Source organism: Streptopelia decaocto (assembly GCF_964273445.1).
Source record: "Streptopelia decaocto genome assembly, chromosome: 14".
Taxonomy (NCBI): Eukaryota; Metazoa; Chordata; class Aves; order Columbiformes; family Columbidae; genus Streptopelia; species Streptopelia decaocto.
In genome coordinates this window covers 11,605,384-11,624,467 of record NC_138669.1, presented here as the reverse complement: position 1 = coordinate 11,624,467, position 19,084 = coordinate 11,605,384, and the positions used below count along the sequence as shown (strand labels likewise).

Below are 19,084 nucleotides of genomic sequence, written 5' to 3'. Positions count from 1 at the left end.
GGAGTTTAAAGCTAGACAGCTAACTTCAGAACCTTGAGCCATACAAAATTTGTCTTCTTAGCACATTGAATATTTTCCAGTAAAAGTAACAAAATGTGATGGCATTTAATAAATTGCACATTGTGAGAATAAAGCTTAGAAAAATGTCTGTTCTCTTACACTCACAGTTCTATAAAAATTCTAAATGAGGCTCAAAAAGGAGTCTCATGGACTCAGGAGACCCTCATGCACGTACCTTATCTCCTGTGAAAGGCAATGGGAAGCTCCCGGCCGGGAATCAGAATTCCTGAGTGGAGCGTTTCTACTGGTTTGTTGTCCGTTGCTACAATTTGGTATTTGCGGATGAGCTGAAACACAAACATTTCAGTTAGCATGCTTCGGCTTCTAGATCTTCCGATTAGATGGAGAACAACAGCCAGGCATTGTGTACAGAAGAGAATTTACCCAGCAAAGGGCCAAGTGAAGCTGCAGCTCTGCTACGCGGCGCCCGATGCACATCCTCTTCCCAATGCCAAACGGAACATGGGAAAAAGGATTTATTAAATTCTTCTGAAACCAGCGCTCTGGTTTAAACTGAGTCCAGCCGCTGAAGTACTCTTCGTTGCAACCCAGGGCATGGCTATTTATCATCAGCACAGTCTATAAACAAAGCAATAGAGAGAGGCTCATTACAAATTGGCTTAGAGCTACCGAGTGAATCAGCTTGTTAATGGAAAAAAAAATGCAAGAGCAAAGGCGAGACAGTTTCTTCAGAAGAGGCTGTGTAATTCTCTGGAGATTATTTCAAATACAGAAAAGGCCATAGTTTCCTCAGAAAATCATAGGAAAGTTTGAAAAATGTTTTTGAAATAGCACACCAAAATATTTTTGCCTAAATGCAATGGCAGTGCAGGCATGTATGGTTTTCAGTTTACGGGAATTCTTGGTGTGAATTCCTCATCCTTTATCCAGGGACTAGTCCTTTGGCAAAGTTATTTTAAGACTGAAATATGACTGGCTCCAGTGGTTTACAGGACAGTTAATCAACGACAAAATATTATAATAACCTAAATTAATTGACTTACCCCTTTGGGCAGTACATAATCTCCCAGAACCACTTCTGTGTCAATGGTGCGAGTGGTAAATGGCACCGAGGGTGTTAATCTGCAGGGAAAGAAACAAAATGAATTAAATTTCCAGCATTTTTTTTTTCCTGTATCTGTCATAGTTTACCTTAAACAACAAAGTGAACAAAATTATATTCTAGAAATGCCTTTCTCCCTAGTACACACTAGCCGGTAAAAAACTTCGTGATCATTTTGTTTTTTGCAAATTATTTGAGAACTTTACCTCATGGATTCTTTCAGACATGCTTTTAGGTAAGGCATATTCTTCAGGTTCTCAGCACTTGGACTCTCATTAGCAGCCAAAACACTCTGTATTTCCTGGAAAAGCTTCTGCTGAACATGTGGATTGCGTGAAATGTTATACAAAGCCCACAGTAAACTATTGGCCGTCTGAAAGCAACCAAAAAGAAATGTAAGGTCTCCGTTTGTGGTGACAGAAACAAGAAGTCGCCAAAAGTTCAAAGCAACATTTACGGCTGGTCACTGCCTTATGGTGTTTTGTAAGCCCAAGGGACTGTGAGCCATCCCAGTTGTTCTCTTGGGGCAACAAACAGAAGAAAGAACTAGAGATTTCAGGTAAAAATTAACTTGTATTTAGGCCACAGAACTACAGAAGTAGCTCACTCTTGAACGTTATGGAAGAAAAGGGGGTTGGCAGGATGGTCATTTTAAGCAGCCCTTGGAAAGTCAGGTTTACCGTTTCGACGCCGGCGATCTGGAGCTCCGCGATGGCCGCGTACAGCTCCTTCTTGGACAGTTGTCCCCCAGAGTAGATGTCGCACAGGAAATCCTCCCGAGGGTTTGCAGAGTGTTTTTCCAACCGACAGTCAATTGAGTGCTTGGCTGAGGAGGGAGGAGCACAAGGTAATTAATGGAAAGTCACTAAAAATACTACAAAAATCAAAGCAAAAATGCATCTTACATGCAGGATTTTGAAAGGGGACACCAAGCTGTGCTCTTTTTTTATTTCTAGAAATTAGAATGGTGCAGAATAAATAATGATATTTTCACTTTTTAAACAAAGATCTTGGTCACAAAATCAACAGAAAGAGCTCCTGCAAGCTATTAGGAATTCTGCTTTCTTAAATTAGGAAAGGAAATCCGTGATGTGTTCAGTGGAATATTCAGCAAACAGAAATACAGCATGTAAGATTTATTAGGTTGAATTTTCAAAGGGGATCAAGGTGTTAAAAAAATCAGAGATTTAGCACTCAGTCTCCCCAAGGGGAAATTTGAGCCTTTGATTTACTAGGGGAAGATAAAAATAGATGTCAAATTTACATGCTATTTTTTTTTTAGTATAGAGAGCTAGATTTTGCCCACCCTTTCTCATGAATATACCAGTTGTTAAGACTAGTTCCTAATAAGGAGCTATTCATGTCAAGTGAAGGTGTCAAACTGGTTTTTCTGAACAAAACTGGTTTAAAGTGTCATTCCTAAAACCCATAAACTAAGAAGCAATAAAATAAGTGCATGTGTGGCTGGCATGACCAAAACTCTTCAAGTATCAAGTATTCAAATACGTGAGAGAAATATATCCCTTAGTCTTACAAGTGCCAAAACCTCTTAATCTTTAGCTATAAGTGTCTCTTCCTAGTAAAATATTGAAAAATATAAACTTAAATTGATATCTGGAGTTAGAGTAATTTTCATAACCTTGAAGGACAATTAATCTTAAATAGAAAATGTTGTCAAAAAGCCAAACTGTACCTTATGATTTAAATTGCTTCTGGTTTTAGAACTTACAACTATATTGCAGGTTGTTCGGAAAACCTATAATTTCTTCTTTTTTTTTTTAGACTGTTTGTCTTTTGTTGCATGTAAAATTCTTGTTTCTCAAGAAAACAACTCCCTTTGAGGTCCCTTTGAGGGAGGTCCCTTTTCTCACTCGTCTACCTTGCCTTAAAGAGATTATGCACTCTCTAGCTATTTACTTCTTTGACAGATGAAAGTGGATTCATGATGTTGCTGGCTCCCAAATTTCTGGGGTTTCCCTGGGAATTAGGTATTGCTTCACATCCTGAGCTAAGTGTTGGTCACAAGAAAACAGTACTCCTATGCTTGGAATAGGTTTGTGGTTCACAAAGGTGGCTCAGTCTTGGTAGCAATTAATAGCAGTGTAGGGCAGTAGCAAGTATGAAGAAAATTAATTCCACCCAGTAGGAAACAGAGCAGAAGGGAAACGAAAGAAATCATGTTAAAAAAAAATAAATAACCTGTTTTAAATATATCATCCCATGCTTTAGTATGAGCTTGCCAGACTTTTGTGTTCAGACTCTTGTGGAGTTCCACAGGGGTCACCATCATCATTCCAAAAGTAGCCATCATCTGTAGAGGAGAAAGAGTTTTTGAAATCTTTCTTTAATCTAGCTGCTTGCAATATATGAACAAAATTAGACTGTGAAGTAAGGGGCAATTTTCAGGAAGTCAAGATTCTGACAGATTTTCCATTCTGGACAGAAAGGGAGGGTCTCAACCTACTTAGACTTTACCAAGCTAAAAGTTAGGGACAGTCAGTGGAGGATGGGTGGCCTCTCTGGTGGATGATTCATCCTGTCTATTTTAGGCACCTGGTTTAGAATTGGACAAGCCACCGTTTGGCAGTGACACTCTCTCCCTTGACAATGGATGGAGCTAAAATACTAGGCAAGGCTAGATGCTTATCTTTTAGATGGCTAAAATTAGGCAGATACATGTCACTGGAGTCCAAGTTGCAGCAAGATGCATGGCAGGTGTGCTCGCAGGAATGACTAAACCTCTGCATCCAGTGTATTTGCATAATCCCACACAACTCCAAGAGTCCCACCCAACCATCAGCAGTGTTGCACAACAGGTGTCTCAGAGGGAGAGGAAAGTTAACCAGCCAACCTGATGACTCTATTTTCAGGATTAGCCCAGTGCCCACACAGCATTTTTTCCCCTACAGATTTAGGCATTTCATAAATGAGCAGTACTAGCATTGTGCATACAAGTGTTGCCTTGGATGTGCAAAGTTGCCAATATGGATGTAGCACAGAAGCCTGAACTTCTTTTTGGGGTGACCCATTTAAACTAGTATCCTCTCATTCATAGTAGGGGTAGAAAATCACAACAGTAAAGACTTTTCCATACTGTTTTTACAGCCTTGATGAAGTTCAAACTTTCTTCCTCTACATCCTGCTGTAGGAGACCAAACCTTCTTCCATACAGCACCAGGCAGATACCTGTTGTTAAGCAATATTATCATTAAATGATATCAACAAAGAGCGTGCATGGTGTCACCCATTTATTACCAAGGAATGGTTTGGCTTATCCTTCTGAAAAATGCTCCCTGTTCTACAATACACATCTACGAGAACAGTACTTCACCGTCTGCATGTTTGCCTCAGACCCAAGTAGCAGCATATCTAGCTAAGGTGCTCTTACAGTAGCACTTTCTTCACAGATTCTAATTACCACTGATCCCCTTACATAAGCAACAGATCATTCTGCCAAGCAGGGCTGGCATATTTAGCAAGTAAGCTCTTTGGCAAAGAGAAGAGAACAGAGTAGTAGGAAAACAGGATCTGAGGAGGCCACCTAGTCCAGCATCTCCCAGCCCTTTCCACAGAAACCATTTGCCAACACTGGCAGCATCCCACACTCCACCGGTTTCCACCTCTTTCCATTTGAGCTCTTTTTGTTTGTTTGTTTGTTTTTTTCCCCCTAAAGTTGTCACTTCCTATTTCTTCCTTTCCAAAAGCAGCCGTCACCACTGAAAGGTTTTCAGGAACTCCATGAACAGGTTGCTGAGATGAGCCAGCCCAGAGCAGACAGGTCTGGCGGAGCTCGTTCAGTTACACACTGTACCCGACCTTCCCTCTGTGATGGGAACCACCGATGCAGTTTCTTCTGCCCAAAGTCATTCCTGGCTCCTTACTGCACTCTGACAGGTTGTTAAAGCTGGAGGCTCCTGTCTTGGTAACTTATTCCAGTGCTTCTCAATCCCAATGTAAACATTTAAAATAGGATTTTCCAACACTTGTCTACAATGAACACTTATTCACCATTACTGGATCATTTAATGGATCTTGTGTTGTTGCTAATTAACAAACATCAGATGGACAAAAATGGTCATGGGCTATCTGATCCCATTCTAGATAAATGCACTGTGATTCCCCCAGGTTTTGGTTAAGTCACTATTAATGTTTGATTTATTTATTATTTTTTTACAAGCCACATAGATAACCTGACAGAACTGAAGAGTTTGTATAGATGCCGATGAATTCTGCATGTATACTGATGGTCCCCTGCCCTTTATGCAACCCACTTTCCATGCTACTGTAGCCGATAGTTTGGAAACTATCAGCCTTCACCATCATCATTGATTGTACTTCAACTAAAATGCCATGGCAGGTACAAAATGTGTATCATTCTCAGGCAAAAAGCAACTTACTTTCAAAGGACCATTTGTTGAATTCTGAATAGACATCTTCTATTTGTCCACTGTGGTTACAAATGTCATCTATTCTGTGCATGAAGTCCTCTAGGACCTAAGTGGTGGAGAGAAGAGAGGCAAAAGAAAGGAATAAAATGGCATCAACTAATAAAATTCCTGTGTAAATTAGCATTTCAACTGTCTTTTAACTAGATAATAATCTCACGTAAGGGAGAGATCTTATGTTTCCTCTTCTTTGAACAAGATTATATTTCCCCCTGTGTTAACAAATGTTTGGATTTTACATGACTCTCATGCTATTACTGTTTGTAATTCGACAAACTGAGCTTTCCTCCACAGGGATACTGGATTTTCACAAAAAAGAGGATTAAGCCGCTTATCACAGATGTTCCTCAAACTCAATGAGGAACACCGAGGTTAAAGAGGTGTTCCCTCAATGGAGGAACATAAGAATATACAAGGCAAAAAACACTGAATGCAAGAAGACAGTAAAAAATCTGTTTACAGGAGCCTGTATCATTGTGGAATCACCGTTCTGTGGAGACAGACAATCTCAACTACAGGTTTCCGCCTGGTCTCACTTTTGGTCAGACCCTAATAATCAGTTTGTACTTCTTATTCCCTGATTTCAGAGTATTAGCTCATGATTTTTCAGAGTATTAGCTCATGATTTTACCACTATTAAGCAGACAACAGCTATCCAGGTAAAACGGATCACTTGATCTGCTTTTATTTCCCAGGTTTCCAAGGGGAGTGGAGAGAAAGAATTTCTGCAAGCGCAGTACCTCATTGATCGTGCTGTCCAGTTTCGCAACTTCCCTGGGTTTCATTAATTTCTTTTGAAAGGCGCTTCTTACCCTCTGCCAGTCCTTTCCTTCCCTAGGTTGAATTAAAAACAGCGAGATTGGAAAGAGAAAGGCTTAAAGAACAAAGCAAGCAGAAAAACCTCGAATCTGCAACACGTGCAACAAGACTTCGCCGAGCGCCTTCATCGCACCGACGGGCGCCAACCTGACGCCGCAGCCGCTTCTCGGGGGACAGGGGATGGAACCTGCTCCGTGCGGCGGCTCCGCCGGCACCGCCGCCCCGCGGGAGCGCAGCCCGGGTTGCGCGCCCCGGTCCCCGCGGAGCCGGGCGCCGCAGGTTGGCGGTGACCGCCCTCCCGCAGCATCCCCCGGGCACCTCGGAAACCTTCCCCCGGCACCGCAGGGAGCAACCGGCCCTTCCCGCACCTCCCCAGGGACGCTATCAGGATGCACTTACAGGATCAGCAGCCCGTAGCCCTCGTCGCGATAGTCCCGATAGGCTTTCCAGGGCTTGATCTCCAAGCGCTGGGGGCAGGCGCTCTCCCGGCGGTACAGGGCTTCTAGGAGGCAGGGGGCTCCGATGTGCACCGAGTCGAAAGCGCCCAGCTTCATGCGGAAGATCTTCCCGAACCTCCTGTGGTACTCAGCCTGGGGGTGCAGAAGAAACCATCCCCCTGGTGAGTGCGGGGTGCTCCCCTGGCTCCCCCCGCCGCAGCATCCCCCCAGCCCTCCGCCCGCCTCACCAGCGTCTCATGCTGCCTCTTGAGCCCCCCCTTCCAGAGGACGTCGGGCAAGCTGCCCATGAGCGGCCAGCTGGGGGGGCCGGGCAGGGCGGCCAGGGGGTGTCCGCGGCCCCGCGGAGCGGGAGGCGCCGCCGGCCGCAGGGCGCTGAGGGACGAGGCGCTTAACCGCTGCGCGGGGGCTCCGCGCCCGGCGGGGCTCACGGCGGCGCGGCCGCAGGTGAGGGCGGGATGCCGGAGGAAGATGCTGCAGGCTGCCATCGCTGCGGTGACAGACACCCATCCTCATATATGTATATATATAGCAGCCGGGAGGCTCGCTGGACTTTCATCGGGGGCCAATGGGAGCTCTGGGTGGGGTGAGGTGGGGCCGGCCCAGCCCGGGGAGGCTGCGGGGCAAGCGGTTCATGAAAGGTTCAGGCGAGGCAGGAGGGCACCGAGCCAGCACTGGCCGCGCCTCCGCCCGCGGAGCTGCCCGGGGGCTCCCGGCGGCCCCGACCCCGCCGCACACGGGAGGTCACGGGGGTTGTCACGGCTCCGGGGCCAGCGGGAGGCAGGCGGCGGCCAGCGCGGCAGGTAGCGGCTCCCGCTCCGTGGGGAAGCTGCCTGACGTTCGTGCCAACAGTCTCATCAAGCATTTTCTATTTTTTTTTTTTTTTTTAAATTTGGACCTTTTGCACAGCACGCACCGGGGCGGGGGGGGTTGTGCTGTTCCTACTACAATACACAGGTGGCTGAATTGTTCAGTCTTCCTTCAGCATTTGCACTTCGAAACGGTGGAATAAAAAAGGCAAGGAGTTGAGGAATAACAAGTTTTGGTGGGTGGACTGCTCTTACTCTATCTGGCTGACTAACCACCTATTTATGCAAAGGGCATGTGAGTGCATCATCTGAGAAGGCAAAATTCCCTTCACTGTTAGTGCTGGCAGCCGTTGAATTCTGACAAAAATCAGTAAATGCCGTGAGTCTTTTAATGGGAAACTTCACAGTGACCCTCAGCGAGAGCCAAAGGCTTTCACACTAAGTGAAGGCAGAAGATGTGCTGGCACAGATAAAACAGCTCAGGTCATCTGGTGCTTACTGCTCTGTTCTCTCCTTGCAAGAGAAGTCAGAGAGGCTGTGGACAATAGCTACCTGTAAACCAGAGGACTTCCAGGAAAGACAGGTATGCTACAATGAAGACCTGATTTTCTGACACCCCACACTACCTTTTTTTCATCTTTCCCAAGTTGTGTTTTGTGACTCAGCTCTTAATCCCCTCTATTTAAGTTTCCGACAGTAGGATGCAGAGTGTGCGGATAGATGGGTGTGTTAGACAAGTGACAAACAGAGGAATAATCAGAAGATGAGTTTGACATGGAACCTAAGACCCATGAAGGTATGTCTCATAGTAAAATTAATAACAATAAAAAGACCAAGGTGGTAGTGTGTAATACAGATAGAAATGTACAAAAGCATAACATCTCACTTGGAGATTTTTCATGTGGTTTTCATGTGGTTTTCCCAATCTTGCCCTTCTCTTTCAGTGGTTTTCTTCTATGGGATCATACTTTATGGGCCAGAAGATCACAGCACTTTCTAGGTGGGTTTTAAAATTAAAGCTGGTTCAAAGGTTTGCACTTTTTTTTTTTTTTTCTTTAGGGAAACACCACAGCAAGTTGATATTCTTGTGATTTGTTTTCTTGGAACTAGCTCTACTGAAAATGCATCTTGCTGTCCTTGCGGACTGAGTGCAGTTCGGGCTTTGTTCAATGATAAGTTCTTCTGAGAAACAGAAAGAAGAGACAATTAGTGTGCTCTGTGGACACCTGTCTATTTAAGGAATCAAAATGAACTCATTTGAAGGGTCATAGTGTTTGTGAAACAATCTCTTTAAAGAGTCTGGAGTAGGCAAGTCAAGACTAAACTGGGCACAGGTCAATTTTTCCATGTTCATCACTGCTATGGGGAAGAAACCACCCTGTTAATACGAAATCTTCTCTATTAAGTTGTTTTTAAACTCCAGAATGGAAAAGGTTTTATTTAACTTCTGTGGTCGTGATGTAACTCTCTGGCAGGGAAGTTAGGCCTGGGCTGAGAGAGCTAATGATTGCCTCAGGTTCTGGTAAAGTGCAGTTCTAAGGGCATTTTCAGCCTTTACTTCTTCCTCCCCTCCCTTTTAAGAGATCTCAAAAACAAGTCTTTAATTTTCAGCAAGATCTTTTCTTATGACCTTTAGAACATATCAAGGGTTGTCGTAAGAGTAAAGCGACACCAGTCACAGGGTTCCTGAATTGAATTTTGTGGGCATATCCTCACAGGAGTATCACTCCACTGAGGCACCTGTACCAATGAAGATGTCACCATTGTCCCACAGACGTCTGTCCACCAGACACCACAATATTTTCTAATAATTGTAACAGCTAATGACAGCTGTGAGAGAAAAACCCTCTTCATTTCTATGGCAAGGAGTAGTTTTAGACCAGGAAATATCTGAAGAACAAAACTAAATAGCTTATGATATATATTTTTATATGCTTTGCTTTTGCTACAGACAAAAAAATAAAAGGTGACTGCTGCAGTCTCAGATGTCAGGAGATAGTGTTCCTCAAAAAATGGTCTGTCTGTGTGATGCTTCTGTAGAAGATCTGACAGGGACTGCTGCAGAGGAACAGAAAGGCTGTATCACAGTGTAGCTTTTTCATCACTAAAAAATTTAATCAGTACCTGAAGTCCAAGTTTTAGAGCTCCTTCCTAATTACAATTGCTAGTCCTACCTCCTGGGGAACAATCATAGCACATTCTTTAAATAAAGCTTGGAAATCCCATCAAGCTAAGAACTCCTCAATAGGATGTAAGAAACTGAGGTGTGCTTGGAAATCTCATTGAAACACAACAGTTGAACTTCCCATATATTGTAAAACACTGAGCTTACGCAAAGCGAACCAACTGCTTTTCATATAGTGAATTTCAAATACACTAAATATTACCAAAATAACTCCTCGGTGGGAAAGAACTTTAGATTGGGGGTTGATTTTCCTCAGTACCTGTAATTGCAGGAGGTTTCTTTTGTGACATATGACATAATTCCCATCTCCTGACCTCTACTCTTCCTCCTTGTTGGAAAAAGCTTTTCGCTATTTCGGGCCTAAAAACGCTTTTGAAGTCTCCTGTGTTTTCTAAAATGCTACAATGTAAAGGTTCTATAGGAGAACAGGCAGACTGCACAGGGAGTAATTCTGTTGTAGGAAAGTATTTCACAATGCTGGGAAGACAAGCTGGATGCAACATGTAAACACTAGTGTCAAAACATAAAGTTGTTATTCCAGGTTTTTGCTCATTTTTGTTTATACGCTTTTAATTCTATGTCTCTTTGCAGCTGAGGATCTTATGGTTTTGTAAATATTGATGAATTCAGCTTAGGAAATGGGAAAGTACAGTAATTCCCATTCTACAGAAGAGAAACTGAAATGTATTTGATAATTTAGATCTCAAAGTTGTTATATAGACACTCATTGTAAATTGAAAGCAAAATAAATCTTCATTGTATTTTTTACTCAAACACTAGGTTTTCAAGATTAAACCCTTCTGATCTCACTCCACACCAGATGATCATACAAGACAACAGTAGCAGTGTGGGAAAAAAGGTCTGCTGAGCAAACGGAGAATGAGGTAATCCTCAGAGGGATGCAGAAAAACAGAAAGGTGGATGAACAGCTCAAACTCCACCAGCCAAGGAATCTCCCAGCTGGCCACGACCTGTTTGAGATATCTACCTCAGCAATAAACGTTGCGACATTCAGCTATTGAAGGAGTCTCTAATTAAGTATGTGGCTCAAGAAAATGAAGAGGTTTCTTGACTTAAATTAAGCACAGTTAATGTTTACTTAAAAAAAAAAAAAAAAAAAAGTTGAACCATTTTTTTGTGACTAACTGTTTATGATCTGATTTACATGAAAGAAGCATCCTTTATTCTCTAGAGAAGATAAGCTTACCAGAGGATAAGTCAGGGAGAAAGTGAAGTGATGACCAGAGACCAAGAAACTGAGGTCCATGACAAGATGTTCTGACGGTCAGCTTGGAAATACTCAGGCCTCGACTGGTTCTTTTCTTTTCTTTGGCTTACCAGAACCAATCTCTGGGCTTTTTCAGTTTCTTGGCTCTTTCAGTGCCCTTGTCCTTCTTGATCAGGGATGAGAATTCTTATAGCAAAGCATTTGTGCATTAGGAAGGTGTGAGAATGAGTTACTGTCTCAGGCTGTCTCTTTGGGCAGGACTGACAGAAGTCTAGAAGCTTTCTTCACCTTCCACACAGCACTGTAGAAAGGCACATTCAGTTTGAAAAGCAGTAACAATGAGGAATCTGACCGAACATTTCAGTTTTTCAAAGCATATGGTTCACGTTCAGGAGGTCGGGATTTCACTGGGGGATATTGTGCCATGGAAGGTGACACTGGAAGTCCTGCTTGCTCTTTACTCATCTTCAACACTTCCAGGGTGAAACTGAGGGAATCCAGAGTGAACTGAATCCCTCAGGATGGCTCAGAAGTACTTACTGGAATCATGATTTTGTGACTGATCAATAATTGTAGGCGGATGCCTTCCTACTGAGCTAGTATAGGAAAAGTTTTGTTGCTTCTCTCAGCCTTGTTTCTCCCAGATGTCCATAATCCATCTTCTTCCTGTTGACACCCATCACATTCTTTGCTGCTCTGCAATTACTGATAGGCTTAATGCACAATCTAACTGTCCTGTACATTTGTCTCAATGAGTAGGGATGCAATTTGTGTATTTACTGCAAAGAAATATGTGCATTTATGACAGTGTAAAAATATGTGTCAATTGCTGATGTTATCAGCATAACATGATGTTATGCAAAGAAAATCTTAGAGGATATAAAAAGGTATAATGTAAATATTATTTTTCTCACCACTCGAACAGGGTGATTTATCCTCTTTATGCTGCCTAAGGATCCATGACATATAAGTGTTGTGTCTTTAGAACCCGTCTATATTGAAACATTTTAGTTTAGCAGTTTCAGCAAAAGTCTCTAATTACATAGATGCAATAAATTACTATTCTTTGGTTTTGTGTGGTGAATGTTAGTGACTTTCGATGATGTATCTAAGAATCTGGCTAGCTTGCAGACACTTCAGGTTAGACCTGCAGTCTTGTGTAACTGTGCAATATCTAGATATCCATCTTTATTAACTGACCCTGAAGGTACAGAGAGCAGGAGGGTCCTGGGAAGTATTAGGAGGAACAGTGAAAGATTCCATGTAAAGTCTAAAGAAGCATTTGGGTGGTCACGTTTTGCCCCAGATTGAGGCCAAAGGAGCCAGTTACACTTTGCCATGTCACCTGGAGACGTGTTGTGTTAGATCTCTATACAGTTCCAAATGTAGATCCTCAGGCATCCCAAATCCAGAAGGCACCTGAATTCTGTAGGTATTTATGTATTTATCTTTCCAGCTGTAGAAACCTCTACAGCTTGTGTCTCCACCAAGATGAATGGATGCAGCTATCTGCGTTCAGAGACAGTAATTCCTGGTCGTTTTTCCCCATTGAGAAATTAATCTTGATTTTAGCTCTGCTTCCAGAAACAGTGTACTTAAGAGCAATCGTGTATATTTTTTCTTTTTTTTTTAATGCAATTACACACTTAACCTTCTGCTAAGACACTGTATATGTGCTTTTGCCTTTTTAACACGCAGTTACAGTGCAAAGTAGTGCTTGCGTTATGCTACTGAAAAAGTACAAAAATATTTTCAGTTCTAGTGGTATTAATAACTCTACAATGTAAGTATGCGACCAAAAACCATCTGCCAAAAGCAAGGAAAGCTTTCAGAAGCAGGAAATGTTGAGTATCCCTTTAATTCAAAAAATGCTTGAAATCTAGCATAAGGATCTACCTTTATAAATCCGAAGCTTTTAGTTGTTGTGTGACTGTCTTAATTGCCTGGAAAAAAATAGCTGTTACATGATTTCTTGAGAGAATTTGTTAAAGCTGGTTATAAAAATACTTGAATCAGACTCAAACTCATGCAATTTACTGGATTTGCTGATTAAGCCTGTAACATTTGCACAGATTATTTTACTTTTGGTCTGATGGATGTACAAAGCTGACCTCATACCAAGTCTTTTGAAAGCAAACGGATGCTTGTTACTTGCTAAAATTTTGAAGACTCTATTTCTGTGAGACACTACTAGGCAATTTGTCAAATAAAAGACTATAACAATATTGTTCTTGGACATTTTTCTTACACATATAATAATATTTATCTTACTGTTCCTGCACTGACATGTTATAAAGTCTCATGAAGTATAATTGTGTGAATAGAGTCTTTCATGTTATTTTTTAAATTTTACTGTATTATATTTCTAGAATTAGAGTTTCCCAGATATTAATACCCGGTCTCTGAATTCCCCTGAAATACCAAGGTAACAGGTGGTGCTCTCACGAGGTTAAGGTATTGAATTCTTGCCAATATTCAAGAAAGATGGTTTAGGAGGTTTAGTTAGTGACTAAATAGGCAGTGTCTCCCCTTTGAGCCAATACAGAACTCAAAGCCCCAACCTGCTGTTAGTAGCTCCCATGCTGTTTGCAGCAAATGCCTTCTGAACATTTTCAACACCACAGCTATGACCATTTGCAAGTATTCAGGGTGGAGGAGTGCTAATTATTAGTATTATAATCATCTTGCCCACGATTACAGTTTGGTAATAATATCTGGTCCCAAAATTTCCCAGAAGTGGCAAATAAATAGGAGATTTTAAATGTATTATTATTATTATTATTATTATTATTATTATTATTATTATTATTATTATTATTAATTATTAAAGAGCACTGCTGTTTCATCCCAGCGAAGGGGTGTGTAAAACAATCTTTGTCTGTGGCCTTCAGAGTATTTTCTCATGAAAGGTCTAGTAGATACGTAAAAGATGCTTATTAATCCAGCAGTACTTCTGCAAAACCACAAAGAGATGAGTTTGAACTAGTGAATTGCTGTGAAATGAGTGCATTTTGCTTCAATTGTCTTCATTAGGGCCATAAGAAAATATGAAAACTCTATCTCCCTTTGCTATTACTCAGCTGAAAGGCACTTGGGCTACGCTTGGTTGAACTCAATACCCTCTGGGCCACATCCTGGTTACTCCTATTCATTGTTTTTGGAAGGATTAGAGCAGACTGCAGCAGTAGTTCATCAGATAAAGCCTGTGCCTGAAATCCTGCTGTTTATTTCCTTTCAAATGCCTGGCCACAGACCTCTCTAGGGAAGAGTTTAGTTTCCTCAGATGTATGACTACTGAACCTTTGCCCTTGGGAAAACATTTAATCTATCTATTGCTGTCTTTGGTAAAGCATCAAATGAGCACATATGATGCCCCTCTGAGGAAAAGTCTTCTCCAGAACTCCCACCCTGCAATACCAAAGAAAAAAGACAAGACACTAAAAGACAAGAAATTTTAAAATGCTGAGTAACACTACAGACAGGACATGTTACTGACAGACCTGCTGTGAGTTTACAGCCAGCCTCCAGATTCAGTGGCAAATAAATTTGCAATGCTTTAAGAGAAAAGAATCCAGGAGGGTGATGGTTGCGGACGGAACAGGACTCTATTCCTCCTTATGTGTTATTTTTCAAGAAATACATACTGACTTTTGAAACCGGCACTGACAGTGCTGCTCTTAGAAAGGAAGTTATTTCTACCTGTACAGGTGTAACTGAAGACCTAATTTCAGGTAGTTTGTGAACAGTTCTTATTGAAGCTGAGCAACAAAAGTAAAAAAAAAAGCAAGACCAATGCATTTGTGGGCTCTGTAGAGATACTTCCAGTGTGGACCACAAAAAATTCCTGGTAAACTGGGAGATGTTTCACCATTCCAACATTTCTGGAACAAGATGGGTTGTGAAGTAACAGAAATATGCAGCTAGTATTTCAGACTCTGGTACATTCACTCTTGATATTGAGATGCGAAGCAGTGGTGAGGGCGGGCAGGGTTGCAGAGATAGCTCTTACCTTTTATTTTCAATAAAACCAGCATGAAGCAACAACTGTTCTGCTGGGCCAGAATTATGGGATTATAAAGCACTGTGTTTACAGAATATCCCATCCACAAAGGTGGAGTAAGGTCATCTGCTGTGCTTCTCCATAAAGGGATTTCCCAGCAAAAGGGAATCTCCAACTTCTACCTCAGGCACAAACACTGAGCAGAAACTCCCCTGGGCTTCACGGGTGCAGCTGACACTGCAAAACCATCTGCAGAGGGTTACAGCGAGGAAATGGAGAAGTTTCCTTCACAGAGGGTGAAGCTTATTGTGATGACTTGCAGAAAGGAGCTAATGCAATTTAATAACACGAATGCTGGATATGCATGAACATAGAGTAGGGCTTAAGTGATGAAATGGTGATGTTGCTTTTGACTAACATGAGGGATTTTCTTTCTTTGGAAGAACAAGTTCAGAAATCTGAGAAAATCTGCCTTCCTTTCCTCAGACCATGAAAGAATGAAAAATTAAGAGGGATTTGTTATACAAATACTTAAGACTTGTATAGTTAAGAGCTGGCATGTCTTTCTGGAAAAGAACACCCTTAGAAGGGGACTTTTTTTCCTTAGCCTCCATCCCCTCTGCAATGCTGGTACGAGAAGGGCAGACATAGGCATTCCGACATAAAGAACCGTATACCACAATATGTCATGTTGTCTAATATTGGAAATGCCACACTACTGCTAGCTTTGTGCCAGTGTGACACGGAAGCTGTTCCCCTTTAGTACAATTTCGTGCAGTTTTTGCTAATAGCAATCCACTTCATAAAGGTTAAATCCAGAAAAACTAACCACTTCATCTCCATTAAGTTTTCTCAATTTCTAATGTATCTTGTATTAACAAACATTGTTGGTGCGTGGGTGTTTCAAGATGCTCAAAGGCTGAGAGAGTTCTGTGTAACTTCAGGGAAAAGGGTGAATTGTTTGGTAATTCAAAACAACTCACTTAAGCACCAAAGAGCATAGGAAGACTCTTTCCCACCAAGCTGTGTTGCAAAAGGCTACAGCACGTAACATGAAATGAAAACGTGAAAAAGAACCACAAAGGAGACGTAAGCTGGAGGGCGTGGGGGTTGTAATCAGCGTGGACAGGATCCCACTGAAGTGCAAGGTGAAGCGAACCACACTTGCAACAACAACGAGGACCAGTACAAGAAAGAGCAAGTCCTTTTATGCAACTGAAAGAGAAATGAGGCCACTGAGTTCAATGAGTTTATCTTACTTCACCACTAGATGTTTGCACTCGTGCACTGTTTTCACTTTTATTTACATAAGAAAGGGCTACAGTAAGTTACTCTTGGCAACATACTCAGACCATAAATCTTGCCTGAGCATGTGGGAGAAAAAGATTTATTTTCAAAGCCTTCAAGCCATCAAATTCTTATGAAATCCACTCCTTTTCTCTTGAAGGAAATTACATTGGCTCAGACATAACATGTATTATTCAGTTCATCCATCTACAGAAATAACCATGGTTTAGGTTACATCCTTTCATAGTAGGATCTTCAAGAAGAGAGAAGGTAGCTGACTTAGGAAAGAGCAGAAGAATGGCCAGAGAGATGAGAGTTTGATCTCTGAGAAAAAGAGAGATTTAGAATTTGGATTCTGTTTTTACATAACTTAATAATAACATAGTTGTCCAGGGAGAACTTTTGTGATTAATTTTTTCCCTCATTAAGAAACAAGTTAAAATTATGCACCAAAATAAAATGCAAGTCAGCCTGAGGGTCTCTCAAAATATTTTATTTTCTATTCCATTTTTTCTACTAGTTTATAACAGGAGTTTTGAAATGAGCAGTCATTCTGAACTGAAAACAACACAACATTTCATTCAGTAAATATCCATTGTAGAATATTTATATAGATCTGAAAGGTTTTTCTCTCAAGTAATTTTTAAGCCAGAAACCTGCTGCAGTCTTTCCCACAAGTAGTTGTGACTTTCTTGCATTTATTCAGCAAAAAGCAGGTACTGAAAGAGAGCTCCCGAACCAGCTCTACTATGAAGTGAAGCTGAACACCGTTGGCATAAACTCCTTTGCTGTAAGTTAAAAAGCACATACCCAAACTTTTCATTCTTGCAGGCAGTAGGGCTGCTATAATGTCTCCAGCTATGATGGGCAAAGTCAAGGCTGAGAGAGAAAGGTGTTAGTATATGTGTTAAGATTTGAATGTAGCATGCCGTATTTCAGCTCTTCCTAATAAGGGTTAGTTACAGGAAATTAACAGGAAACTTAAAATATACATCCATTCTTCTGCTGGGTATTCTCTTCTGTTGTTGTCCATGGATACCCCATGGAATGGACTTCTATGAGCTATGGAGGAGCAAGGATTCTCCTGCAGCTGCAGGACTGAATTGTCCCTCAGCAACAAGGAGCTCTAACACAAGCAAACACTGACACTCTGTTCCACTGATTGTTCATGTATTTGTCACTAAAACAGTCACTGGATAACATACAGAGTTATTTATAGTTCAGGCATTAGGAGGGGGGTAGGAGACGTGAATTTGGATGCCATCTTTGAGCAGGGAAAGGTACATCAGCCTCCTGTACCATGAATAAGTGGTAGAAGAACAAGACCATTGTGTGCAATCAGGGTATTACACTTTTTAAAGCACAGCTTGAGGAAGAAAGGTGATAAATTTTGCCTTCAGGAAATGGTTTTGATTTTTGGACTCCAAACTGGTGGATGTGATTCTCGGCAGCTCTGAGAAAGGTTCAGCAGTTTTGGTGGCCTGGGACTGAACGTGCTGACCCTAAACAGCTCATTGGTCTCAATGCTGACTGGTTTTCCTTCTGGAGATCCAAATTCCCACCAGACACTGCTCAGTGAGCTGCAGACTCTAACCCAGCTTTCCAAATTCCTTTCCAAAGCCAGACACTGTAAAAACACACCGTCCAGGGCCCTGAACTCTCTGTACCCAGGTAGTTTCTTTGGATCTAACTCTGACAGCTTTGAACTGCAGCTCACAGGAGGGCGTAGCAGAAAGGTGAATCACAGCAAAACACCTGAAGATATTTTCAAACACCTTTCTGAATCTTGCACTGCAGGCTTGTTGCCATCCCCACCTGACGCTGGCACAACAACATGTCGCTCAGAACCTTTGCAGCTGAGGTGTATTTAAATTTTTGAAAGCTCGTGGGTACTGGAGATGCTGATCATTCTTCAGGAAGGTCTTGGCAGACCCAGGCAGGAGCTGATCACAGCACCGGCAGCCTGGACCAGGGCAAGTGCCTCCAGAAATCCTCTCCGTTTGAGTCCTTGTGTCGTGTGACATCCACATGTGCCCACAGACCAAGGCTCCGGGCGTTTGGATCAGGGGCTGCGTACCCACAGCACCCGAGCATCAGGAGCACACAATGCCAGGCCACTTCCCCACAGTTGGGAAATGTTCTGATGAACTGGTTTGTTTTGTGTGTTGGGTTTTTTTTTCTTTCTTCTGTTAGAAGCTAAATAAACTTAAGCATGTGTAGGGAATTACACAGTGTAAATGTCAGCTATCCCTGTGCCTGATTAGAAGCTGCCGACCAGCCTTTTCAGAAAAAAAAAAAAAAAAAATTTTTGCTTAAAAAGTCCCTCCTCAATGATTTGAACTTGAAGGCCTTTTCCACCTCTGTTTCCAGAAAGGCGGCTGGGGAAAGCTGGGGACAGCTCGGAGCAGTCCCTGGCCCCGGCCTCAGGCTCCACCGGCCCTTTCTCCCCGCTCAGGGCTCGAACTGGCGGCCCTGGAGCCCCGTTCACCCCGCGCTGCTGCTGCGCCGCGCCAGGCGTCCGCCGCGACTTCGGCCACAGAGCACCGGCCCCACCTCACGGCGCCCCCTGGCGGCAGCGCTGCGGGCCGCAGCCCTCTGCTGGCGGCGGAGGGGCGGAGCCGGCTCGCTTCCCCTTTAAACGGGACGTACCAAGAGCTGCGGGGATGGGTTGAGATTTATTGTGCGTGTCCTGTGGAGCCTCGGGGTAACCCGCCGGACTGGGGGGCGGTGGAG

The 19,084-nt window shown here is 42.6% G+C and overlaps 1 protein-coding gene across 1 annotated transcript; it reads right to left on the bottom strand.

Moving 5' to 3' along the window:
- Nucleotides 1–236: 236 nt before the first annotated feature.
- On the bottom strand, nucleotides 237–7,330 carry CYP24A1 (cytochrome P450 family 24 subfamily A member 1; the record flags this gene model as incomplete). The annotated part of the gene is made up of 11 exons (XM_082065503.1): nucleotides 237–347; nucleotides 445–639; nucleotides 1,065–1,143; nucleotides 1,330–1,496; nucleotides 1,804–1,949; nucleotides 3,323–3,434; nucleotides 4,218–4,309; nucleotides 5,521–5,617; nucleotides 6,309–6,402; nucleotides 6,787–6,977; nucleotides 7,073–7,330. 11 exons carry the CDS (start codon nucleotides 7,328–7,330, stop codon nucleotides 237–239), a joined length of 1,542 nt encoding a protein of 513 aa, XP_081921629.1.
- Nucleotides 7,331–19,084: the final 11,754 nt, after the last annotated feature.